Here is a 22,175-nt window from a genome sequence, read left to right as displayed (position 1 = left end):
ATCCTCATCACCTCCACTCAGGTACTTCGCCAATCAATTATGTCACCCTTAGCATCTGAGTTTGCAATGAAGGATTTGGGTCCTCTGAGTTACTTTCTGGGTATTGCAGTATCTCGTCATCCTGATGGCATGTTCCTCAGTCAAAGCACTTATGCTTCAGATATCATTGAACGTGCTGGCATGGCGTCCTATAAACCATCAACCACTCCTATTGACACCAAGTAGAAACTCAGCACCTCCTCCGACACTTCTTATGAGGATCCCTCCTTGTATCGGAGTCTTGCAGGGGCCTTACAGTATCTCACCTTCACTCGACATGATATAGCATATGTTGTTCAATAAGTTTGTCTTCACATGTGTGCCCTTCGCACGGAACACATGCTTGCTCTTAAGCGCATTTTGCGCTATGTTCAGGGAATCTTACATTTTGGACTACACTTATCCCCATCTCCCATTATAAAGATTATCTCCTACACTGGCGCTGATTGGGGTGGATATCCTGACACCAGACGTTCTACATCTGGTTACTGTGTTTTTCTAGGTGATAACCTTATTTCTTGGTCTTCTAAAACGCAGCCAACTCTCTCCCGTTCCAGTGCTGAAGCCGAATATAGGGGGTTGCCAATGTTGTCTCTGAGTCGTGTTGGATTCTCAATCTTCTCCTGGAACTCCATTTTCCTATTCCTCAGGCCACTTTGGTGTATTGTGACAATGTTAGTGCCATCTATCTATCTGGTAATCCTATGCAGCATCAGCGCACTAAGCATATTGAGATGTACATTCATTTTGTTCGGGAAAAGGTAGCTTGTGGTCAGGCTCGCATCCTTCATGTTCCCTCAAGACATCAGATCGCAAACATCTTCACCAAAGGACTTCCTAGCATTCTCTTTGATGATTTCCAGACCAGTCTAAGCGTCAGTGAACCTCCCGCTTCGACTGCGGGGGTGTGATAGAATAGAATATTTTGTTTTAATTAGTCATAATTAGTTTCCTATAATTATGTTGTATCATAATTAGATAGTTGACCCAATGTTATACATTGATGTATATGTATTCTATTCAGATCAATGAGAATGAGACGATTTCCATTATCTTACATAAGAGGTAGGTATATAAAGGGAAATTTTGAATTTAAAAGGGTGACTCTTCACCACTAACTCCTAAATTATTCTGCATTATTCTAACGACCAAAAGGATGATAAAAATATGTCCATGTCAACTTTATCATTTTGAGAGGGATGTAGTGTTATCTAAAACTTGAGTTCAGTCTTTGAAGCAATGTTTTTAAAGATCGAACCGGTAAAACATTTGATTTAAAATTCAATTGGTTCAACCGATTAAATTTACGGTTGAACCGTTTATTAAATAAAATAATAATATGAATCTAAATTCATAAATATGTTACACACAATTATATATTCACAACTTAATAAAATAAATATTTCAAAAATCTAATGCAAAAACTTAATACAATAATATCAATAGTACATATAATAACACAACATAGTTGTATACTTAATTTCAACTTTCACTTAATAATATCTTAAAAAATTAAAGAATTATAATAAAATTAATTAAACTAAATCAAACCAAAATTAAAATAATAGAACATAATAACTAAAATAAAATTAAAATAATTAAGAATACCTAAATTAAATAATATAGAATTATAAAAAATAAACAATACAACTTTTTTTAATGAAAACACTAATTTATTCAAGAAGAAGCATGATCAGAATGGTCGAACAAATACAACATACTTAATTGAACAATAATAAGCAAATTTGAGTTGAGCGATGACCAACAACTCATAATTGACAACATCAAATAATATTGACTTGAACGAAAATCAATATTGAAATGAACAATATGACTATGTTTGAAAGAGACAACGTGATGATGATTAAGTGTGATTGAAATAAAAACTATAACATAGTGATAGAACTTAGAAGTTTGTATGATTGTAAAAAAAAAGATTTTTTTTATGATTGAGGAATGTTTTAAATTTTATTTGACAAGATCTATTTGATACATTTACTTAAAAGTGGCTCTGATTCTTTGGTTCGAATGGTTTTGAACGGTTCAATCTGGTTTTTCCAATTTACTTCGGTTTTGACCCACTAGCGAATTTTAAAAGATGACGGGATCAGATTCAACTCTGATTCCCGGTCCAACCGGTCAGTTGGGTAGGTTTTTAAAACATTGCTTTGAAGATACGATTGTACACTTATACACTGCCTTAGTGTATGTCATTGTTAGAATTAATTCATATTTTTTAGAAACTTGTAGACAAAGTTTGTTATAGGGTATTTTAGTATTTCCCTAAAAGTTCCACTTGTATTTAAGCAAGTGAGTGGTGAGAACAAATTATACCTTTATTCCTTTTTGCAGGGTGTGTGCATTTTTCTATGCGACCATTTTGTAACCATTTCAAGAGTAGTGGAAGTTTGTTTTTATTCTCTCTTTTCTCTCTTGTTCATTGTTCATCTTCATCACCTTGTGCTCCAACAATTAGTATCTAGAGCTCCGGTTCAGATCCACAGGGAAACACCACGAGAAACACGAGTGAAACAGTGAGGTGTTGTGTGATTTATTTCTGTTCGAGGAATTCATGTTGAATTTCTGTTCAGAATCGTAACAGAATCATATATCTTGATTCTGTGGGATTGGGAAACATTGTGTTTTGGTAAGATCTGAGTGTATTGCACAAGGTTGAAAATGAATGGGAATGGTAATATGAGTATCAAGCTTCCAGTGTTCGATGAAAGAACTGGAATCGTTGGATTATTCAGATGTGTGTGTTGTTTGGAGCTTAAGATGTTCTTGATCTCATCAACGACGGTTATGTTCAGGTTGCACTTCCCGAAAATGCAACAGATGCGCAGAGAAATGCTCAGCGTGATCTGAGGAAGAAGGATCAAAAGGCATTGTTCTACATCCATCAATGTGTGGATGTGAACATGTTTGAGAAAATTGTTGATTCAACGACGGCGAAGGCTGCGTGGGACACACTGGTGCAGTGCTACGACGGTGATGCATCAATGAAGAAGGTGAAGTTTCAGTCTCTATGTAAGCAGTATGAGAATCTCAACATGAAAAATAATGAGAAGGTACCTGACTACATCTCCAGAGTAATTTTGATCACAAATGAGATGAAGTCGTATGGAGAAACTCTCTCTGAGGAAAGTATCATTGAGAAGGTACTTAGATATCTTACTCCTCAGTTTGATTACATCGTTGTATCAATTGAACATTCTAAGGATCTGAGCACCATGAGAGTAGAAGAGTTGTAAAGTAGTTTAGAGGTGCAAGAGTTGCGTCTGAAAGTCAGAAGGGAAATGAGAAGCATGACAAGAGAAAAGTTTAATGCTACAGTTGTAAGAAGTTTGGCCACTTCGCTGCAGATTATTGGTCAAACAAGGAGAGAAAATCAAATGAAGCGAATATAGCCAGAAGTTCCAATGATGAACATGTGCTATTAATGGCTTCTTATTCTGATAGTGTGTCTCTATAAGACTAATGGTATATGGACACTGTTTGTTCAAACCATCTTATTGGAAATAAGAAATGGCTGAATGATTTTGACTCTGCGAAGAGGATCAAGATTAGATGTGTTGATGATAAGTATCTGAATGCTTAAGGAATTGAGAATGTTATAGTGATTCTGAATAATGGCATATCTACGTTAATTCAGAATGTCTGGTATGTTCCTGGCATGAAGAGAAATTTGATGAGTGTCGGTCAACTAATTGAGAAAGGATTCTCAGTTACCATGAAGGATAATCTTTTGAAGTTGTATGACTGTAATCAGAAGCTGATTATGGAGTCAGAACAGGGAAGGAATATAACATTCAAGGTGAATGTTAAAACTGCAAACTCTGAATGTCTTGGCGCAACAAGTGTTATGAGTGAAAGTGAGATGTGGCACAAGAGATTTGGCCATTTGAACTTCAGAAGCTTATGGCCTCTGAATTCAAAGAAACTGGTACGTTGAATTCCTGCAATTAAGAAACCAGAAAAGTCATGCAATATGTGCATGAAAGGGAAGCAACAAAAACTTCCATTTGCATAAGAAGTAACTCCATAAGCAAAACATGCTTTGAGAGTAGTGCATTCTGATGTGTGTGGACCATTTCCAAAACCTTCACTAGGAGGGAATAAATACTTTGTGTCATTTATGAACGAATTCACAAGGATGACATGGGTATCCCTTATAAAGTTCAAACACAAGGTGTTTGCTGAATTTAAGAAATTCATAATCAAGGCTGAGAAACAGAGTGGTCAGACTCTGAAGATTCTCAGAACTGATGGTAGATGTGAGTATAACTCTACAAAGTTCAAGAAGTTCTATGAGGAGAATGGAATTGAGCATGAAGTGATTGCTCCATATACTCCTCAACACAATGGTCTTGCTGAAAGGAGAAACCGAACTTTGCTTGATATGACAAGGAGCATGTTGAAGGAGAAGAAGCTTCCTAACACTTTGTGGGGAGAAGTTGTTGCCACTGCAGCAAATGTGCTCAACAGGTGTCCAACCAAGAAGTTGAAGGAAATTGTTCCTTTTTAAAGGTCGACTGGAGATAAGCAAAGTGTGAGTCATTTAAGAGTATTTGGTTATGTCTATTATAAACACGTTCCAGATGCTACTAGAAAGAAGTTGGATGATAGAAACAAGGTGATGTTATTGGTGGGGTATGACAGTACATGTGCTTATAATCTTTATTGTCCATTCACTAATAAGGTTGAAGTCAACAGAGATGTTGTTGTGAAAGAGTCAGAAGTATGGAATTGGAGCAAATCTCAATCCAACTCCGGTGCAGAGTTAACTTCTGAAGATATTGATTCTGATTCTGAAGATGAGTCCGAACATGAAAATGATTATGAGAGTGAATCAGAATCAGAAGGCGAGATTGATTCTGAGGAGGGATCTGATTCCGATCTAGATTCTGATGGTGATTCAGATTCGGGTGGTAGTCCAGATTATGAGAATAATCCAGATTCTGAAGGTGTCATGCTTCTGAAGTCGGTACTTTTGGAGTTCTAGCATCTGATACTATTCCGGAATCAGAAGGTTCTGAACAAGTTCAGAGGCCACAAAGAATCAGAAACATTCCAAGAAGGTTTGTAGAGTTTGACATGCTGAAATATACTGAAGTAGATTCTGAAGGGAAAATTATTTAGTGTGTCATGTTAGTAGACTCTGAACTTGTGAGTACGGAAGAAGCTCTTAAGCAAAAAGTCTGGCTGAAGGCCATAAAAGAAGAACTTGATGCCATAGAGAGAAACAAAACTTGGAAGCTGACAGAACTTTCAAAGAACAAGAAAGGCATAAGCGTGAGATTGGTTTATAAGGTGAAGCCAAATCCAGATGGATCAATTGGCAAACACAAAGCAAGGTTAGTTGTAAGAGGTTTTTTGCAGAAACCTGGGTTAGATTACTTGGAAGTGTTTGCGCCGGTAACAAGACATGAAACAATCAGCTTGGTGATTGTGATAGCTGCTAATAGGAATTGGCATCTGATGCATTTAGACGTGAAATCTGCATTTCTGAGCGGTCCATTAGAAGAAGAGGTTTATGTGTCACAACCTCTTGGATTTGATAAAAAGAATCAGGAAGGGATGGTGTACAAATTACACAAAGTCTTGTATGGACTAAAGCAATCTCCTAGAGCTTGAAATCTGAAAATTAATTCATTTTTCAAGAAGTGGGAATTTCAAAAATGTGAGATGGAGTATGATGTCTATGTTCAACATACTTCGGAAGGCAATATGATTATGATGTGTCTGTATGTTGATGATATATTGCTTACAGGAAGTTGTGAACATGAGATAGCTAAGTTCAAGGAGCCGATGAATGAGTTTGAGATGACTGATATAAGAAATATGGTTTATTTCCTAAGGATGAAGATTATGTACTCTGAAAATGATATAACTTTACATCAGCTGAAATACGAACTTGAGCTTTTGAAGAGTTTTGAGTTGCTGAGTTGTAAATTTGTTGTCACACCTGCTTATACAAATCAGAAATTGAATTCTGATTCTGATGGTGATGATGTAGATACGACAACGTTCAAGCAATTAGTAGGGTCTCTGAGGTATTTGTATAATACCATACCTGATATTTGCTATGCAGTTGGAATGGTGAGTAGGTTTATGAGTAAACCGAAGTGGTCTCATTACCAAACTGTTGTCAGAATTCTGAAGTATATAAAGGAAACTCTGAAATATGGAGTTTTGTTCCCTACTGGTGCTGAAACTGGCTCAGAACTTATGAGTTACTCAAATTCTGATTGGTGTGAAGACAGGGTTGACAGAAGAAGTACTTCTGATTACTTGTTTAAGTTTCTAGGAAGTCCTATTTCTTGGTGTTCCAAGAAGCAATCAGTGGTTGCTTTGTCAATTTGTTAAGCTAAATATATTACAGGTGTTGTGACTGCATGTCAAGCTATATGGCTTCTGAATTTACTGTAGGATCTGAAGATCAAAGTAAACAAGCCTCTGAAGTTGATGATTGATAATAAGTCTGCAATCAATCTTGTCAAGAACCTAGTGTTGCATGGGAGAAGCAAGCATATTGAGACTAAATATCACTTTCTGAGAAATCAGGTTCAGAACAGAATGCTAGAAGTTGTGCACTATAGCACCCATAAACAACTGATAGATGTTCTGACAAAGACAATCAAGACTGATCAATTTCTCCGTTTGAGGGATAGAATTGATGTTATTAGTTTTGGTTAAACTGAATATGAATTAAAAGATGATGTTAAAATTAATTCATATTTTTGAGAAACTTATAGACAAAATTTGTTAGAGGGTATTTTAGTGTTTCTCTAAAAATTTCACTTGTATTTAAGGAACTAAATGGTGAGAACAAATTGTACCTTTATTTGGTGTGCGCATTTTTTTGTGCAACCATTTTATAACTATCATTATTCTCTCTTCTCTCTCTTATTCATTGTTCATCTTTATCACCTTATGCACAAACAATCATCATTAAATTAGAAAGTGGATAACAATCACAGTTCTCTACCTAAAATAACCTAATTCTCTTGAAGGTTTGAATTAGAGAACTAATCAAATCATCTAGTTTTAACCAAGAAATTGGAAATTACCATTTTAGAACAAATATATCTTTAAAACTAAATAAGTTACTTGAAATGCACATATATTACTTCCATGAAAATTTGATACAATTTAACCATCAAATGTTTTTGGAAAGAAAGCTGAACAAGAATTTTCGCAAAGCCGATATTCGGTAGAGAAACTATTTCAAGGGGTTTTACCCATCCAATTATTGGGTTTATGAAACTTTGCACTAGACATGTACACCTTCTACATTAAAACATGCAAATTCATTTTCAATCCCATAATATCAGCCATCAAAAACCTGTGTTTCCATCAAGTTGTAACACATCTGACAGAGAAATAATACAAAGAATTGGCCACTGACTTGAAGGCTCCAATCATAACAACCAGTAGCATGATCTCAATTCAGAACAGTTATCCTAATCCTAATATGCAATACCAGAACTATTCATAGTTCAAAAGACATTAACAGTAGATCAGTACCAATGAAATTATCAACTTACAGATTTCTCTATGCCTTTTTATTCACTTTTTGATAGCTAAAGAGGGAAAATAGTACTCTGAAAAGGAAGTATATCCTTGTTACAATTTCAACTTGTAAGCAAAAACAAATTGTTCATGCTTTTCTTTACCTTGTTTGAAAGATAAAATGAAATAGCTAAGACAACCCATCTCAGCATGATGAATTAACTATTAAAATCCTAAGCATAACTAGGTGATGGATGATTTGCAGACCGGGCACAACCTTTTCCTACCAAGCCAAGGATCAATACACTGCAATAGTATGGAGGTGAATACACATCAGCATTCTTACAATTTTTTCAAATAAAAAAACAAAATAGATTATTTTATTAGTCTTACGTCTTTGTGAAATTTATGCAAACAAGGAAGGTGGCGAATAATATCGCCCTTGACAGGGGTCTCAATACAAATGGCACAATTCTCTGTGAAGTTGTCATTCTGTAGCAAATGAACAACATTAATTAGGTGTTGAACTCCACAACATTTACTTTCCCCGTCAACTGGTTCTATGTCCCAAAGCCGCAAAACTGAGCCAAAAAGAAAAGTTTCTAAAAAGAGTGGGGGGGAGTCAGCCGATGAATTACCTGGACGGTGGACTGAGGCAAGCTATTGATCAGATTGGTAGATGCACCAGTATGCTGGTGGTTTTGATCATCAAGAGCCAATAACATTTCATAATCATCTCTGCACGATGGCACGAGGAAGACATGAACTTCTAAGGTTATATTTTAAAGAAAGCAGAGTAATATAGAATTAGAAACTGTTGAAGTTATTTGATTTTATACAAAAGGAGAAGAGAAATAATGACTTTGAATATGATAATGGTGTAATATAATTGATAATGACTTGATACAGAAGACTAAGCGCTAGCCGCTATTTATAGATACAAAACTCCTAATCAATTAGAGAAACAATTCATGATAATAACTGAGTTGAAAACTAATCTTCAGACTAATCCAATGAGATGATTAAAGATATGCTATAATAATGTTAAAGGTATTAAAGATATTTCATATATTCTAGCATAAACAAAAAATGATGATTCAAAATGTATATATCTTAAATGAGAGTGAAATACACCTACCCACCAATAACAAGAGTTGGAGACAACCTTGTTAATGATGCAATGAGCAAAATCTGATGGTTGTCATGCTACATAAGAGTATGGAACATGACTTAAATTATGTGCATAAATTATTCGCTAAAAACTTACTCGTTGAAATCACGATGACCATTAAGGATGTTATCCGCCATTCCCATGTCATTAAAATCCCCTACTGCATCCTCTAATGCTTCCAATATATCAAGTCTCTGCGCAACAGAGATAGATGCAGTTGGTAACTTAGTAAAGGTTCTTGCTATTTAATTAGCTGGTTATCAGAACATGCAGGTTATTGAAAAATGATTTTGCAGGGATAAATGTGTAAAATAATAAGACGAGCAAAATGAAACAGTAGAAAAATACCATGTCTAGGTCCATATCTATAGGAAACCGGGGGCGTCTTCCTCTAGATGATACGGTAGGTCTTGACGATCTAGTTGTCATACGGCTCCTAGTCTGTGAGGCTCTATTAGAGAGAGGAACTTGGGGAAAAGCTCTCCTATTTGAAGGATTTTGATGAGGCCGAAAACGGGGCTGTCTATTTCCCCTCGAAATCCGTGTCTGTATAAATAAGTAAATAAATAAATATAGATTGTTCATTAATTAACACATTAAACACCCCTGCATGCATGAATAACAGAACCATTACCCAGTCAGCAATCAGTTACTAAGCAATTCTCTACATTTAGCCACACTTTGATGAGCATATTCAACGTTCATGATACCAATCCCACTAGTTCTTATGGACACAAATAATATCAAACCATACTCATTACCAGTGTTGTCTATGACGGACAGAGGAAAATAGCAGCGATCCAAAATCCAACATGAAAATATGGCAAATCGAAAAATGGCAGAAGCATGGCAGATAAATTAAAAACATTATTATATCTATATATACACGCATGAAAAACAGAAATAGCACCAAAATACTAAAAAAAACAGAATTCATAAAACTTAGAAAACATAATTATATAGAGAGAAAACTATAATTCATATATAGTTCAAAATAGAGAATATAAGGTAAATAAAGGCATGACTCTAGTACTGGGGAGGAATACAAGTAGAATAAAAAAGAAACAGCACAATAGAACACAAAAGAGAGTAGTGGGACGGAATAAAAAAGAAACAAAACTAATAAGGAAATATAAAAGAAGAAACAAAACCTAAAGAGTACCTGGACAAAAGTTGGGTGAGGACGAGAAGAGGATACATAAAGAGAAGAAGAAAGTAATTGGTTGAGAATGGAAAAGGTTGTAGCGTATTTTGATTTTATAAATATTCAATCAGACTTTTTTGTATTTAAAGAGGGTTATTATTATTTAATCAAAGTTTTAATTCTTTTGAGCTTGTTTAATGGTCGGTAACAAATTACCCAGAAAAGAATTTGCAGATTTTTATTAAAAAACACAACTTCCGCCATGAACGCTAAAATCGTGGTGGCTACCATGGCGGCACAATGCAAAATCTGCAAGGCTACAGCTTTTCCATGGCCCTATGTTGAATTTTCACAACCCCAATCCGCCATGGCCGCAATTTGACAAGAGAGAAATGATATATTATATTTGAAAAGACAGTATAGTCATTTTCTAGAATATCCTTAAACAGACACCATTAATAGTAATTTATCTTATTTGAATTTCATTATATCTTAATTATTTTATTACTAACCAAACTAATAAATGGGTCAAATTCATTCCATCTTCGCTCTCTCTCACCAACTTCTCTCAAACCAATCAAAGGGTTAGATTGAATGAAATAATTTAAGTCACGTAAGAAATAGAAGCCATTAATTCCTTACACAGATCTCTTGCAGAGAAATAGAGTTAAGCACAAAAATAAATAGATAGAGATACCAGGGTAAGCAGTATGTAGCTTTCAAGTGCCTTGGCACTCCTCCCTTTAAATTCCACATTTGAAAATTTTAAATTTTAAATATATTTAGAAAATGACTAAATCGTAATATATAGAACTGAAAGGTGCAGATTATTTTATTAACGAAATATTTGGTATAACTCCCATAAAAGAAATTACGCTTATATAGAAAAGAGATCTCTAGTAGTATGTATTTAAATCAGAGAGTAAGAGAGAGAGACTCAGTTACAGGATGAGGTATCTGATGATTATCAGTAGATGTGGGCAGAAGATCCCCTGCATCCTGCAGCTCCCGTGCTAAATGTTCATCAATCTGCAGCAAATCAACATATAACAAGTTATTGTAAATAAATACTTGCTTTAGTCTTAAAAAACAACTTGCATAAGAAAATGAGCAAAAGACGATAACTGACCCAACTGCTTTCAAAATAGTCATCATTATACAGTTGTTCTTGGAGTTCACGTGCCAATATCTCATCTGCTTCTAATTGCATTGCCCGGGCAACCGAACTATTGTTGTCATTGTGATTTACACCTTCATTAAGTCCGTTGGTGAAACTTGGTATGGATAACAGCTCAACAAATTCAGGAGCCAAGACACGGCTGGATGAACTTGATGATTCCCCAGATGAATTGACCACTATAGTTCCAGAGTTATGAGATGCTACATTAGGATTTCTAAAAGATGATTCAGGCTTCCTTTGCCTTTTAGTCAGCGAGTCAGCCGTAATACTAGGTCTAGCTGACTGACCAACATCTGGATTAATCAGCGAAGCGGGTTGAGGTGTATGATCAGATAGAGAGACAGAAATATGCTTACCATTTTGACTGCTCCCAGTGTCACTTCTGTCCAGTCTGTTCATATTACATTTGTGAACAAATCTCTCACCATTATAATTATTCCTTGAATGATGCCCATCCACACCATACAAATGTTGATCGTTATGTGTAGTTCTCCAACCACCTTGTGTCTCCCGGTTTTCAAATGAATTTCTTGGTTTATTACGGCTACCACTGGCCTCTTCATAATTGACCACGGGGCTGCTAAAGAAGCATCAAATTGAAATTCCTTTAATCTCAGCATAAGAATTCAACAGAAATGAGAGATGGACTGATTTAAACATTTAGGAAACCAAAGAGAAACTTGATAGATATGTCTAAACGTCGTGTCATTTTACTTTTCAAAATGATTTTACAAATAATGAGATTACTTTAAAAAAAACACCCACCACCACCAGTCCCCCAAACCTAAAAACAAACTAATTAAGTTTTGCAATGCACACAGGATGACAGCCAGTATTCATGTTTCCAACAAAATATGTGCCACTGCCCTGGTTTAGTAAAATAGTTGACAAATTGTGGAAAAAAAATAGGGAACAACTATACACCAGAATCACCCTAATGTAATGGAAGACTTTTCTTTGGCTTGACAAGCTAATTATTTTTCTCGGTCACTTCTAACCAGGAGCGGACCCTTTTGATGCCAACGTTGGAGTTTAAGCTAGTGACTAGAGATCATAGATTCAAGTAGCAGAATCAATCTTTTGCAAATTCAAGCTAGACAAGGAAATTTACAGTGGATCGGTTGCTCCTCTAGACCGCTCCACTTTGGGGCTGCTGGAGCTACGAAGCACCAGATTGCCCCTTTTCTCCTAATTCTGATTACATGTGCCTTTAACAAAGACTTCACCAAATTCCAACAGGTCAGTCCAAGTTAAAAATTGAGGTTCAAATAGTCAAGACAACATCCATGACTTCGTCATAAAATTGGCATCTAAATATGAACCACTCAGGCAAATTTGAGTTTAAGTAATGAAGGAAATAATCTAATTTCAATTCCAGGTGTGACTTATCTAAAACACTTCCGTGTCTCCATTGTGGAAGGCATATTTCAACAGTGACTAGCCATAAATACATAGGCTTCATAAACCTATGGAACCGATATCTGATAGATTTAAATGAAAATCATACAAGTTGATGTTGGCAACAAATGAACCAAAAAAATAAATGAGGAAACAAACCCTTTTTTTAATAGCAAGCTGGATACTTTGCCTTTCTAAATAGTTAGATTCAACGCATTATTATGTTTCACGAGTCTGCTATATCCTTTATGTCAGTTAATTTTTCATTTATGAATTTACAATTTAATAAATGCATGCCAAGAAATCTTGCCTAACTCTTGGTGCAAGGCGGCAAGATTTTCTGGAAAGGTGATATGACCCTCAGGTCATCCACTAAGAAACACTTCAAATCTGAAACAGATAGATTACCTGCTATCGATGTGAATAGTTCCAGCATTAGCTCCATGTGATGAAGGATGAATAAGTAACCCCTTTCCTTTCACTCTACCATGGACTCTATCTTCAGCAACAATATCATCAACACTAATTGGAGATATTATATTGCTAGAAGCTGAAGGCCCAGTACAGATCTGTTCAACATTATTGGTTTCAGAACTGCTTTGTTCAGCTGATTGTTTTGCCCTTGTTGCAATATTTTGTGGTGAAATGCAACCATTTCGTACCAATCTCTTGTGCCCTCTACCTCCTGGAGCAGTGGAAAAACGAGGAGGCAAAGAAACTTGCTTTTCACCTTTTGATTGAGATTGAGAATCATTGGACAGAGAAATGCTCTTGCCACGATCCATAAATAGATGAGGACCTGGAAGTGTTTTGTTATCTAGTTTACACTTTCCAGTGGCGGCATTTCTAGATTTATTAGAATAATCAGTGATTGAGGGTAACGAGGAGTTCCCAATACTTGCTTTCAATTCTTTCTTGTCTTCAATTGTGTTATCTCTTGATCCACGATGTAAGAAAGCTTGCTTTGGTTGTGGCAACTGCCCATTCTCTTCAGTCAAATCGAATACAGGAATGCCCTGATGGTGAGATGACTTAGAAGGAATCATAGAGCTCACAGTTTTCCCTTTCTCCATCTTTTCAGCTCCACTAGAGCGTGATGTTCCAAGTCCAAAAACTTTCTCGGTTTGGGCTCTCCTAAATATGGAAGACTTTTGAGAATGATTAGGTTTATCAGGGGACAATATTATATACTTGCTGCAGTTACTCATTTCACCAGCAATAGGAAAAGCCCTCTCCCTGTTCTCGGGATTACCTACACATTTTCGATCATTGTTTCTAACATTTGATCTATCTGGGGTATCAGGAACATCGACAATCGGAACAAGTTCCATATCCTCCTCCATATCCTGTTTTTCATTATATATAACTATCAAAAAAATACCATAAAACATAAAGTAATAATTACAATTGACAGCAACTTATGTGCAATAAAATGTTCTATAGACTGCAAGATCTCTGGACACACAAACTCCATACAAGAAATTAACACTTCAGTCAACAATATCAAGCAGAAAAATGACTGTCGGGAATATAAGAAAAAATGTCATAAGGATATATGAATCACACTTTAACCAACACGATTTAAGAATACAACAAAGAAATCAGCGTATCAAAACAATCCAATTAAATGTCTTTACGTATCTTCATCAGAAGTCCCTTAGGGCCATGCACTTTATACTATAAATGCCTAATCTTATCTGAAGGAAGTTGCTTATATAAAGAACAATCCTTCAAAATGGAACCTCACACCTCAAACCATGCATTGCCAAAGTGTAGAAAACATTGCACATTTGACTTTTTTTTTTATTTCTATCAAAACTATACCAAACTGCATTAAGCAAGCGTCTTAAGCACCCCCAACATTCTTCAAAAATATCAAAACAAAAAACTCCACAGCTACATAGTAGCAGAACAATATAAGAAAGGATGAGGAACTGATTTAGAGCTTACATCAAGAACAAAACAGAGATTTCAGGTACTCACATTTTCATATATCACCAAAAATAGTTTCATCATCAAACAAGTAAAATATAATTAAATAAATCTTGCGGCGTAATAATAAAAAGTTTACCAACAACGGGCCTAATCTGGGCTTAGAATCTGATGCACCCCGTCAAAAATTAAGTTAAACAACATTGATTCTGGTTTTAATAAACCAAGATCTGAAGAAGTTAAGTATGACGCTATAGAAATCTCATGATCACCTATAATAGTGATAGTAAAAGAACTAATTGTTTCAATCACACACAAATGCAGAATACAGAGCAGATATGTTTTTCAATTTTATCCGTTTTAAATGGCAGGCCACATCTTGTATAGCCATCGGCTGGCCACATCAACTAAGTCATATGACGGTTGCAACTACACCAGGCTGTGATTGCAGACCACATAGACCAATGTTGGCCCTCGTCATCAGCTCACAACAGCCATAAGGTAACGGCAACTACAAATAAAGACCCTACTTTTAAGATCGCAAAACTATTAGGGTTAGAACCTAGGGGTTAGGAATGACAAATTCAGAAAACCTTTAATTTGAAAAAAAAAATATTAACCAGTTTCTGACAGGCACAACACAATCAACACTCCACACTATGGCAACAATTTTGAAATGGGCAATAAAAGGTAAGCAGAGATGAGCAATATCAGTGCTGCAAATCGATTTTAATAAGCAAAAATAATCAATTGTAGTAGAAACTTAACCTAGCAAAATTGAAGTGACAGAAAAATGACTACCACAGAAAACCAAAAGATGAATTCAAAAAAGTTCAAATTTTTCATCAAGAGCATTGAAATCCCATAAATTTACTATAAACAAATAATCCAACTTCACTAAATGACGACTTCAATAATCACAATCATAAAAAAAAAATTCAAATAAAACTGGAGAAAAAAACTGCTTCAATGCATCAACATGAATTTTCAAACCATAACCTCATCACAAAATCATACAAAGAATTAATAAAACTAAAACTTTACAGAAATGCATGAAAAATTTGAAATCAAAGTGAGGCAACAATAACATGAATCCCAGATGAAATATCCTAATTGTTATGATAACATAGAAAGACAAAATGAGATTATACAATCGAATTGTCATTATGTATAAAGAAAAGAACCGTTGCTACGTACATTCAAAGCAAAATTCGAACAAGACAGAAAAATACCTGATTAGTAGCGAGATTGAAAGCTGTGAGAGAGAGAGGGGAGAGGAGAGAGAGGATGGGAATTTATCAGCGCGCTTAATGGGCTCGATCTGCACCGATGAGAAAAGGTAAAGTCGGGGCGGTTTAGATCGGTCGGTTTACATCGGTCGGTTTAGATCGGGTCGGGTCGACCCGAATCGGTTTTCCAAGTATAAAATGGCGAGAGAGCCCAAAAACTGTAACAGTAAGGAAACCAGCACAACACACGGCGAAATCTAATGAAGACGAATTTCACCGCATTTTTTTTTGTTAAAAACAATTTTTAGCCGTTAATTAATTATAAGTTAATGAAATTTATCATAATTTGTATTTTTAAAATCACATTGTGAATATGGTCATTGTGTAAAATATTTTACACTTGTGAAATGGGAATAGATATGTGTTTTTCATATTAGTATAAATTTTGTATCGTAATAATTTGATGTATCTTATGAAGGAAGACCTAGGAACACAATCTCATTGTATTTGATGGATTCTATGAAGGAAGATTTAGAAATGCAAGATGCAATCTCATTGTGTTAACTCTCGCGACGGTCCAATATGTGAAAGACCGAGCATTCTATATGTTATAAATAGGATGAGAATAAGTCATATCAACCAACATGACATAAGGTCTAACCTAGAGAAATCTAGGTTATGTTAGATTTTTTTTAAAATAAAAAATATTTAGATTTTTTTTATAAGCATAAAAAGGTTAAGTCTCATGTCATAAAAAAACTTTTTAAGTCTATCAAATCAACTTATTTAAATAAATATAAATAATTTTATTATTATTATATTATATATTATACTTTTGAATTATAATTTAAATTAAAATACTAAACCAAAACTTAGTTATCTTGAAGAGCTTATGAAAATAAACTAAAAAAATGCATTAGGTTTAAATACACTTTTTGTCTCCCTATTTAACTGTTTTTAATTTGTTATCCCTTATTTAAGTGTTTTTAATTTTTTGGTTCCCCTATTTTAAAATATAACTTTTTGGTCTCTCAACTTTACTTTGCAATTTTTTAACCTCCTTCAATTTTGCATATGTGGCATCTTCATTCATTGTGTGTCATTGTCACGGAGGTGTCATGTCAACTTTTATGCTTTCTTAATTTGAAATAATAATAACTAGTTTCTTAATATTATTTGAAAAAAATTAAATTGAAGAAATCATAAAATTAAAATCAAATTGAAGGGTTTTTACGTATGACATTTCTTCTTCCTTCTTACTTCAAGTCAACCCTAGAAATTTAGTTTTTCAAAAGCTAATATGTCGTTGTCTTCTTCCTCAAACAAAATTCGTTGTGAACCCATAAACTCATATGTATCAGTCACTCAGCTTCTAACATGGGAAGCAAGTGTCATTCTTTGAAGTACGAATGCAAATGCGGTCTTGATGTTCCATTGATGGCGATATGGATTGATGTGAACCCGTGTCTCTGTTTTTATGATTGTGGGATGTATAAGATATGCTTTTCACTTATGTTGATTTTGATTTTGTTTTGTTTTACCCAGGTCGCATTTTGCTATTTATTTATCTTTTTTCATCTCCATTGATGTATCCAACTTCAAGGTTACAAGAAATACTGTCATTTTGTTTGGTTGGATGGAAAAATGAATTCTAGAGCAAAAGAAATTGTCTCCCCTACAAAATTTAAACGAAGAGAAACAAAAGGTTAAAGATTCCAACAATAATGATGAAGAAATGAAGATGAAGATGAAATTATTGAAGAAGCGGTTGAAGTTCAACTGGATGATCACCATCATCATGCTATTTGCCATAGTTGCTTTAACATTAATCAAATAGATTTTTAGTTGATTAGGTGTTAGGTGATGATAAAGTGATCATATGTTTAGAAGAATCCTCAAGTGTTTAGTTGGTTAGGTTTTATGTTGGAACAAAAAATCCATTAAGTTGTAATTTGTCTTGATTAAGGAATGAAATATTTCTTTTATAAATTATGATTTATGTTTTTTACACTATTACTCTTGCACATAGTTCAGGTTTCTAGTTTAAGTTTATACCTCCATTTAAGGCATGGACAATACTATGCCTACACGAGGCCTGCATAAATTGCATGCACAATGTGTGATAGAGCCTGCATAAATGGGTTGAACAATGTGTGTATATGACATGCATAATGTAACCAAAAATTCTGGCACAAAGTGTGCACATGGCCTGCATAAATTGTTTGCACAATGTGTGCACATGGCCTGCATAAATTGGTTTCATATTGTGTGCATGTGGCTTGCATAATGTGACCAAATTTTCTTGCACAAAATATGCACATGGCATGCATAAATTGATTGCACAATGTGTGCACATGACATGAATAATGTGACCATATTACCTACATAAATGCATGAATAATATGTGTACATGTCCTGCATAAATTGGCTACACAATATGTGCAAATAGCCTACATAATATGACCAAAATTGTCTGCATAAAGTGTGTGCATGACCTGCATAAATTGTTTGCACAATGTGTACACGTGAATTGCATAATGTGACCACAACCCTTGTATAAATTAGCTGCACAATGTGTGCTTATGGTCTACATAATATGACCAACAATGGCAGTTTGTTTTAAAAGCAAAAAAAAAGAAGGCAATTCTATTTAAACAACAAAATACTTATATTTCATAATCAAGGATGTTCATTACAACCAAAATACATATATGTCGTCATCAAAGATGTTCATTACAAAACAACAAAAAACTTAAATCACAAAAGTCATCAAAACTATTTAGTTCACTTAATTCATCAATTGCATCACCTAAACTACATAATTCACTAATTCATCTAATATTGAGTATGTTGAGTAGCTTGAGGTGCTTGGATCCTTGTGCAATTTCAGTCTAGTTTTCATTGGCCTTTTTTCCCCACCTTATATGTCTTAGCCTTATTTGCATTGCTTTGTCTCATGTTGGTACTATAGTTTCCCTTGCAGCTACCAATATAACCTCTTTTAATTTCAACCCATGGTATTTCTTCTTCTAATTACCATATATATGCTTTACACACACTTTCTGCTCCATATTGGCACTAATATCTTAAACTACAAGAACCAATCACTGTCACATGTAATCAAATTATAATTAGATGTAATAAAAATAAATGACAATCATAAACAAGATATATAAGATAATACCTTTTGTTTGTCAGAAATAAATGCATATGACGTCTCATTGAATCCTTCTAAATCTTGCAGAAGAATATGTAAGAACCACTCCCATTAGTATTTGGTCTCAACTTCAACAATATCATATTCAATTGGAAATATTTGATTATTACCATCTTTACCTATTATTGACATAAATGGAACACCATAGTCCTCTTTCAAAAAATAACCATTCAAACCTATAAGAGGTCTACATGTCTTTGCAAAACCCGCCTTGCAAGTAATGAAATTCTGGTTTAGTAAGAGTTCAGATGTTCTACTCCACGTCATGACATCTGATCCAACATTGTTACTCATACAGCAAGATAGCTATACAATTAACACCCAGTACTAATATGCACACATTCACAGATGTCACGGCATCTGCTACTGTATTACCATAGAATGGAAGAACTCCCAATTTTGTCCATCTGGTACAAAGACTCAGCAGAGATCAACCAGAGCACTAACTTCTGTTGAGCCTGCACAGTTATCAGCATGATTACTCAATAGTGTTTTGAACATCACCTGTTACAGTATTACAGTTTGTTGGCCTTGTACTTGTATTTCCTAAAATAAAGGTTGAACAAGTTAATCTAATTTCCACATATTAGGGTGCTAACAAATAGGCTATTTGTTAGGTTCATTAAATGTAGCTCAGTTGTTAGTTTCCTGGATTTTAGCTCAGCTGTTGGATTCCTGAAGAATAGCCTAAGAAAAATACTGAAACAGAAAAACTAATCATCCTACAATTTAGCACATGCTGTCAGGAATGAATGTCACAACATTCAGTTTGTCAACCAGAACATATACCACATGTTAAGTCTGTTATGTTCCTGAAAACAGACTGTGTTAAATGCTGTACTGTAAAAGACCAACCAGTCTATACTTCAGTATCAGCCTACAGTAATAGATGTCAAGACATCCAGTTTGACATTTTCACAATGAACCTTTTGCCAGGTTTGTTATCCTCCTGAAGAACAGACTGAAATAAATACTAAACTGACGCAGAAAAACCAACCTGCCTATTATTCAGTATATGCTGTCAATGATGAATGTTAAAACATTCTGATTGACATTCAAACAGTATGCAATGTACTAGGTTTGTTATTCTCTTGATAAACAGACTGAAATACATGCTGAGTTATAACAGACAGGAATATAACATGCAGAAGGAAAACAAACACAGGAAATTGTTAACCCAGTTCGGTGCAACATCACCTACTCTGGGGGCATACCAAGCCAGGAAGAAGATCCACTATCAGTAGTATTAATTCAGAGTTAAACTCCCCCGTTTACAATTCTTCACTTAATCCCTACCCAATGCAATCTATACCTAGGAACTCCTAGATAGAAACCACCAGTTTCCATTCCTATCACTACAATTTCAAAGTAATGCTAAACAAATTGAACTTGCTTCACAGCTTCGTTCAAGACCATAACAACTCTTACCTACAGGCTTTGAGCTACAAATAATCTCAGCTTTGAGCACTGAGAAACACATGGTAACCTTCCCACAGGTTGGGAGGTTTACCTCACACACACCCCTAATTTTTTACATTGTTTGAGGCTTGCAAAACCTAGGTTACAATATGCTATTTATAACCTAAGCACCCAATTGGATTTGGGCCTTCAGAAATCGTAGCAAACTTCTTCTTTGCTGTTACAAAGTCAGCAGAAAACTTCTGCTACAATCAAGGTCTTCAATCTTTTAGTTCTCAAAATATCTCCATATATATCTCCATATTTAGAACCTGTATATTCTGATTGAGTCTTTAAGATCTCCACAAGGAAGTTAGGATATTCACCAAATATCCTCACTAATCCCATAATATATAACTGAATTAACTAATTCAGTTTTCTACACATGTGTGATGTCACAGTCACGATGTCGTGACATCGTACATGACATGTTGGTCAAGATGTTGAACTTCTTCAACCCAACATATTAAAACAACAGAGGTGATTACATTATTTGTTTTGCAAAATTAATGCCAATCCTAAGGTATTAACAATCTCCCCCTTTGGCAAATTTTAGCTAAAACAAATAAACATTACACTAGACACTACATCCCAATTTGGGTATGCACTTTCTCTCTGTCATTATCTGCACCACCACAAACACCAAAGTTGGTGTACATGAGGAAGTAGATGTACAAGAATCAGTTGCATCAAAACCCTTCCCCTCAACAGTAGAGCTTCCTGAAGAATATGTAATGTTGAGTACATAGATAATGTAACTCAGATCACAAGACACAACTGTCCTCTTAACTCAGATCACAGGACATAAGTGGTATACCCAGTTAGTGACTTTTGTGCCTGAAACCAACTTCTGTTCGCTACCATATTTTGCTTGCTTCTGGTACATCCTCAATACAGTGTTTCTTTCCCCCTTTTTAGCTAAACATTTATAAATGGAACCTTCGCAAAACCAGATCCAGGCGCAGTATGCCCAAATCTTAACAAACCCCATGGATTAGAGAGAATGGAATGTCGCTCTATTGAGAGGAGGAGTGTTGATGCATCCTTTAAATAGACCAGCCCGTGCTTAGGAATTAACGGTAGGAATAAATGCTTGGTCAAGATTCATTAATATTTGCTGAGAAACAGTCAGAGAATCACCAAAAAAATCTCAGACTATCTTTGAATACCTTTTATAGCTCTTGACTGTTTCTTTTCCGAAACAACAGTTCCAATGCATGGAGACTATTCCATATATGCAGTCAGACACGTTGCACGCGATGTCTTAACATTCAACGCGGCTTTTGCCTGCATTCTTCATGTATTCTTCCTATCATCATTTCCTAAGACCACTTTTCGTACCTCCAGTAGTAGCTTGACATCTGGCATCACTAAAGCCTAAATCACAAACACTAGTAGGTGGTTACTTCCCCTGGACCACACAACTGTAACACTCGGGCTTATTCTACTACACCACACCCATATTTCCTTATGACTGCACGTTTCAGAAGGAACTAACAATATTGTCCAAGGCAATGTCATGACATCCGGTCAGACATTCTTCTGCTCACTCAACCTTGACACACACCACATCATCCCAATAACCAACAAGGGTCCATACCTTGTTATCTGAGAACACATAGACCACAAGTTTGATGATTACTTGCAGCGCAAAGACAGAACTCCCACTGTCATGAACAACCAACTCTCCTCTTGAAACCTGGAGATCACACATGAACATATCCAACACCCCAAAGTTGGACCTTCCCATACTTCCTGCTTCAAAGAGAACTCATACCACTTGATGAATGGAAAACATAAGACGCATCTTCATGTCTTCAAGAGCACTCCCTCTGTTCAACCTTCTTGGCTGAACACATCCACACTCTGTGTCAATCTCTCTTCTAACCAGA

At 35.2% G+C, this 22,175-nt stretch overlaps 1 protein-coding gene across 5 annotated transcripts; it reads right to left on the bottom strand.

The window, feature by feature from the left end:
- Nucleotides 1-7,537: 7,537 nt before the first annotated feature.
- LOC127091337 (uncharacterized) lies at nt 7,538-15,865 on the bottom strand. 5 transcript variants are annotated; one of them, XR_007791909.1, is made up of 10 exons: nt 15,612-15,865; nt 12,856-13,793; nt 10,999-11,629; nt 10,815-10,898; nt 9,074-9,271; nt 8,822-8,919; nt 8,193-8,292; nt 7,948-8,046; nt 7,719-7,860; nt 7,538-7,646 (listed from the first exon to the last, which is right to left on the bottom strand). XR_007791909.1 is itself a non-coding variant. In XM_051029952.1 (10 exons), the coding sequence occupies exons 2-10, from the start codon at nt 13,788-13,790 to the stop codon at nt 7,798-7,800; spliced, it is 2,028 nt and encodes a 675-aa protein (XP_050885909.1). In that variant the 5' UTR covers nt 13,791-13,793; nt 15,612-15,865; the 3' UTR covers nt 7,538-7,797. The 5 variants fall into 5 exon arrangements, 4 of the variants coding, with proteins under 4 accessions (XP_050885909.1, XP_050885910.1, XP_050885907.1 ...); XM_051029952.1 differs by having other exon boundaries at nt 7,538-7,860; nt 10,999-11,225; nt 11,406-11,629; XM_051029953.1 differs by having other exon boundaries at nt 7,538-7,860; nt 10,999-11,225; nt 11,406-11,626.
- Nucleotides 15,866-22,175: the final 6,310 nt, after the last annotated feature.

This window comes from Lathyrus oleraceus, chromosome 6 (genome assembly GCF_024323335.1).
Source record: "Lathyrus oleraceus cultivar Zhongwan6 chromosome 6, CAAS_Psat_ZW6_1.0, whole genome shotgun sequence".
Taxonomy (NCBI): domain Eukaryota; kingdom Viridiplantae; phylum Streptophyta; class Magnoliopsida; order Fabales; family Fabaceae; genus Lathyrus; species Lathyrus oleraceus.
Note: the sequence above shows the minus strand (reverse complement) of the source record. Positions and strands in the feature narration are given on the sequence as shown.

Coding starts and splice junctions, on each gene's coding strand:
- LOC127091337 (XM_051029950.1), bottom strand. CDS start 13,790: ATGGAGGAGGATATGGAACTTGTTCCGATTGTCGATGTTCCTGATACC. Junction 10,899..10,998: donor ACTATTTTGAAAGCAGTTGG/GTCAGTTATCGT, acceptor GATTTGCTGCAG/ATTGATGAACATTTAGCACG. Junction 8,047..8,192: donor TGCCTCAGTCCACCGTCCAG/GTAATTCATCGG, acceptor CATTTGCTACAG/AATGACAACTTCACAGAGAA.